Source organism: Haliotis rubra, unplaced genomic scaffold (genome assembly GCF_003918875.1).
Source record: "Haliotis rubra isolate DU_JTF1 unplaced genomic scaffold, ASM391887v1 Scf533, whole genome shotgun sequence".
Classification (NCBI taxonomy): domain Eukaryota; kingdom Metazoa; phylum Mollusca; class Gastropoda; order Lepetellida; family Haliotidae; genus Haliotis; species Haliotis rubra.
Window position 1 is genome coordinate 772,646 of NW_025767228.1, and position 5,850 is coordinate 778,495.

Sequence of the window (5,850 nt, forward strand, 5' to 3'; positions counted from 1 at the left end):
ATAGTCATGGCCACATGACACCTTTACGGATATGTCATGTTTTTAGTTTCTAGAGCCCTTTCTTGAATGGCTATGGCATCTCCAGCATGAAGCATGTTGGCACAATAGTTCCTCAACCTCGACAGCTGTAGTGGTAAAACGGTTACTGCTGGTGCAACTCCAAAGATAACGTATTTCGTCATCTAAGTGTCATGCTGGAAGTGAATAGAATATGCTGGTTTTGACACAATATGAAGAACCGATTACGTTGCAAAGGAACTCAAGTAACCTAGGTAACGGTAATCAGGATATTGAGTTCTGATGAACTGGCTTCTTCAGCGGATCTGATGCAGGTGTTTCGCCCTGTAGCCAATATGTGGTTACGGCTCCCTTGCCCTGAAAAATGAATGAGTGAGTGAGTTAAGTTTTGCGCCGCTTTTAGCATTATTCCAGCAATATCACTGCGAGGGACACAAGAAATGGAGAATGAAATGTTGTAACGTCGCATCAGAATATTTAGCTATCGACAGATACAACTGTTTCATAGTGTGTGAATGCGTAGACAATAATATATAAGATGCTGAGGTCATTGGCTGTAAGGACCGTTCCAGTCGAATGTCATAATAAACTCAAAATTGAAATGTTTGTTGGCGTGTGGTCCTGTGTATAGAGATCATAGAGCTCTTGAGAGTTTCTAGGACTTCGGTCCTTCCCCCACAACGAAGCACATATGACTCATGTGGTCTCACCCTATTGCCCCTGTTCACCCAGCAGAAAGTGGGTACCCGGTGGGACAAGTCACGTGACTAATAACCTTCTAGCGACTCACAGGCAGCTTGGGTTATCCGGGGTAATAATGTGTTAGCGCGTTATAAATGGCCATTATTTTCACGTTAACGTATGCGTTAATTTCCTTCACATATGTCACATTTTAGTGAAAATTTAGACACACTTGGAAACAAGTCAATAAAAAGGTCTTTAAAAACACATAACGCAAGTAAAACCAAGCTGAACTGTATTTTGTATTTTGCAAAGTTAAGGTGATGACTAAATGAATCCAAGATACATGTAATGATCTTACCTATTGTACTTTGAAATTGCGTTTATTGTTACCAATATGAGTTAGTTTTTATTCAAAAAAAGCGTTCTCGAACATACCTTCATCTCGACTTCTCCTCTTAGTTCAAGGTCAAAGGTTTCAAATACTTCCAACGCTTCTTTCGTCTGTGGACTGACGTGGATTTTCAATGCTGAAAGCAATACAGATTGTTAATCGAAGACAAACTTAAACTACCGACAGTCTCAAAACTGGAAAATAGTGATTATCGAAGTATTTCAAGGTTTGATCCCCCTACCTATGTCCGATCAATTTTATGGAAGATGTAGACATGCCTGCAGCAGTTTAGGGTTTCCCCCCAATTCAGACTGACACACTGCGATGTACGGAATTACTGTTAAATGCGGCGTAAAATCAAAGTCACTCGCTGACTAAATGCGTTAAAACGAGTTTTTGTACTCCTTAACCTCTTTTAAGACACAAATTATCTCGATTAATTAATTCATTACATATTCAATTAAATTTATATCTATATTCAGGTCTAAGACTTTCAATGTCCTCTATACACACAGACTGGGTGGTTTGTCCTGATGGGACATATATCCCAAGATATTGTGGTCTTCGGAATCAAAAATAGTTTAAGAAATAGTATTTTAACATCCCAGTGATACACATCAGTCACAATCATCACACGATGCTTTCTCATAGCTATATGTTCTATCCGTAGATAAACTATTTCTAAACAGTAAACAATACGACTTCTTTGATTGGCATTCTAGGAGTTGGGTAGATGAAGAATGAGGACTATATTTATGGATATACAACTTCTTTATTCGTTATTCGTTGCTTGACTACGACATTAGAATCTATGTCGAAACGTCACCTATATAGAATAGAGAAGTTGTATATCCATAAAAATAGTCCTCATTCTTCAGAAAAAATACGTATGTCTTGTACAAACGGGAATGAATTAGTGGATTTGGAAGAGTAGTTAATAATCCCATCCAAACTGTCATGCACTGATGCCCATTTATCACTTGGACTAGGTGAGTGAGTAGGTTTGGTTTAAAAATGCTTCAACTGACAATATTAGGGTAACATCACAGCATGTACACTTTTACAATAGTTTACAAAATTAATAATGGTTCTTTACTAACATTTCAGGAAAACACGTCATTTGACAAAGGAAACAAAATATGATATAAATAATGAAACAAAAAAACACACCCAACAACCCCCCAAAACAAAACAACAAAACAACAACAACAAACAAAACAAAACAAAACAAAACAACCCAACAAAACAAAACAAAAACAAAACAAAATTAAAACAAAACAAAAACAGGAATTGATGGCCAGGCTCTCCTAACTAAAGTGATCACCCAGTTTCTGCTGAGTTCGTTATGACTCACGTAATCCATTAGACTCCATCCTGGAGGCCGTGTTGACAGTATCCCCAAACAGGCAATACCTCGGCATCTTGTGACCCACGACACCAGCACACACTGACCCTGTGAAGGTAGGCAATAGAAACATTACATAATATAACGTCAAGTTTATCTGTTTGTTGTTTAACGCTGCACTTAGCAATATGTCTTTAATAATCGATTCTGGACTAGACAATCCACTGGTCAACAGCATGAGCATCGATCTACCCAATTGGGATACGGTGACATGTGTCAGCTATGTCAGCGAATCTGACCACTGATCCCGTTAGTCGCCTCTTGCTGAAGACGAATTCTTAACAGAGTCTTAACGCCGTCGGGTTATGACGTTAAGTAAATCAAACGGCTGCACGTATACTCTAATGCTTTCGCCTCTCGAATCATACCGGTATCACGTAATTCATAATGTTGGCACCAGTGGATATTCGGGATTAAAATATTTCGCCATGTGGTCAACGTTCTGGTGTTAATGTACAAAACTCATTTGACCACTTGTGACGTGCCTCTGTCGCCTGCTAGAACCCCGAGTCGAGCTTGTTGACTGGATAATCACGTTCACGCTACCAGGTCACGTTGTCCAGGAACTACTTTTTCATTCATTACAATCACGCGAGCTCACGCATTTATTTTCACTACAGTGGCATTAGTTCGGAGGGACGGGTGGTCGCTTAGTGGTTAAAGCGTTCGCTCGTCACGCTGAACACCCGGTTTCGATTCCCCACATGCCTACCGATATGTCAAGCCCATTTCTGGTGTCCTCCGTCGTGATTATTGCTGGAATATTGCTAAAGCGGCGTAAAAGTAAAGTCACTCACTCACTCATACTGTTTGTGAACTTGATCTTCCCCTGTAGACCAAAGCCTTGTTAAAGAGGCAACTACATGGATCAGGGATTTGACTCACTGTGTGTCCTGGGCCAATGCTTGTGATAACAATCACTCAATTGTCTGGTCCAGAATGCTCATGAGTAAAAAACGCTGATACATTTTCCCAACAAGTGTGTTATCCGGGATGCATCATTATGCAGTGTAACCATCAACGTTTCAGGAGTGACGTCCTTAAGCGTCACATTTGGAAACGTCCTATATATAGGGGAAGTAAGTAGGACACGACCTCAATACTTCCGGTGACAGAGAACGTATACTCGGTCCGGTCTAGTAGAACATGTCCAACTCAGCTGTAACATATATTGGGACTTTTATAAAACTTTGTTGAGTTACATTCCCACACTTCTAGTGGAAGAACACTTCTCATCGCATTTTACCACATTAACTTCGCCTTCCTACCTGAATGAATGCCAATCCGCAGTTTCATCTGTTGTTCAGGTCGATGGCGAATTTTAAAAGATAGAACAGCATCTAGCAGGGAAAGCGACATCCGGGCAATTTCCCGGGCATGAATATTACCGTTCCTCACCGGAAGTCCTGACACCACCATGTAAGCATCTCCTATGGTTTCAACCTTGAAAAAACAGAACAGTGTAAGTTCGGGTACAATACACAAAGTAACCATCAACATAAGCTGCAAGGCAAAAGAAAGCTAAAGTCCGTTTATGGTGGTATAATTCGATGGCAAATGAATGTATTTTATACGGGCATAGTGGCAGTCTTTAACATCATATGTGCGGCGTTTTACGGCGACTGCTTTCAACCAGTGATGTTTTCAGAAAGATAATTTGGTCAAATGAAACAGTATTGTTTACGAGAGTAGATACAGAGAGACAGACAGACAGACATATAGATAGAGAAGTGTGCCTGTATGAATATACTATCAATGGGAACTGGATGTAGTTTTGATCTCGAATATGTTCAATGGAGTATGATCATTTCGCCAAATGAGTATGGTCAGTTCAAGGTAAAACACCGACCACAATGATATTCTGGGGTGGGCTCTAAACAATATGTATTTTCAATCGGCTGCTCAGAAGCAGATTTTATTCTTTGACACAACAGAAGCGATATATTGTAATTACATTACATGCTTCTTTATCTTAAACCCAGATATTAAACAGTCGGCATCAAGCTTATAGAATGATCCGTGTTTCTTACTTTATAGACATCAAAGTTTTCGATGATGGAATCGAACGTCGTGTAGAGGTCGTTCAACAGATCAATAACCTAAAAATGAAAAAGTAATATATTATGGCTTTATCCGGTTTCTTTGTTGCTGTTTAAAACAGTACTTTCCTGATACATGAACACAGCCTATGAATCAGTAGGGTTGGTTGGCAATATTCCAGCTATATGTCGGCGGTCTGTTAATAATCGAGTCTGGACCAGACAATCCAGTGATCAACAGCATGAGCATCACATATTTCTACGCAATTGGGACACGATGACATGTAACAACCAAGTCAGCAAGCCTGACCACCCGATCCCGTTAGTCGCCTCTTACGACAAGCATGGGTTACTGAAGATCAATTCTTACTCGGACCTTCACGGGTTATGAATTAGTAGATCTTATTCAGACAGATGCACGCACATTCATTTTGGTACTGGCTATTGACAGAAATACCCACCTGCATTGAGTACTAGCCGCGGACAACGCAGTGAACCCACAGATGTCGCTGAAGTAGATGGTCACATGTTCGTACGCCTCAGCTGCTACAGATTCTCCACGGACAAGAGCTTGGGCGACTGATCTGTCGAGTTCAAGATCATAATTAGTGACAGTCTTTGACAAAGAAACCTCCCCTGTTACACCGTTAATAAACCTTTACATGCATTTGATGTCGTTTATACATTGAATATGGAACTGTGGTCGATCTGGTTATGGGATGGACGAGATTGAGTGAGTGAGGGGTAGTGAAGTGAGTTGGTTTTGATACGCCGCTTAGCAATATTCCAGCAATATCACGGGACACCAGAAATGGGCTTCTCACATTGTACCCATGTGGGAAATCGAACCCGGGTATTCGGCGTGACGGGCGAACGCTTTAACCACTTTGCTACCCACCCCACCGCCCCTGGATGGACGGGGAAACCAAGACATAAGTGTGCCATACGATGTATGCACTGGATCAGAGCCCCTAATAATTTTACAAAAGTACCAATCAGAAAGCCGGTTACCAATCAGCTGCAGTATTGGATTGGCGATGTAGACAACGTGGAAGAAATTGTCCAAAATGATTACGTTAGAGTTTGCCAAAGAAAAATCCAAATTCTTAAACTTTTCTGCCTGATACGCAAAAGAAAGCCCTGACAGTATTCTTAAGGAGACGGAGTCCGCTGAAACTGGCGGTGGTCCGTTGCCTTTGCCTTACCTGTATCTGAAAGCATTTGGTTGGTTGGTAAGTAAATATTAATCAAGGGCGAATAATTGCGATCACCAAATTTACAGGAATGGAACTGGAGGGTATACTGTAAAGCGA

At 40.8% G+C, this 5,850-nt stretch overlaps 1 protein-coding gene across 1 annotated transcript; it reads right to left on the reverse strand.

The window, feature by feature from the left end:
* Positions 1–282: 282 nt before the first annotated feature.
* On the reverse strand, positions 283–5,121 carry LOC124253164 (atrial natriuretic peptide receptor 1-like; the record flags this gene model as incomplete). The annotated part of the gene is made up of 6 exons (XM_046686880.1): positions 283–375; positions 1,138–1,229; positions 2,448–2,546; positions 3,767–3,941; positions 4,529–4,597; positions 5,016–5,121. Coding segments are annotated over 6 exons (634 nt in total), but the record flags the coding sequence as incomplete, so codon positions are not given.
* Between the last annotated feature and the right edge of the window lie 729 nt (positions 5,122–5,850).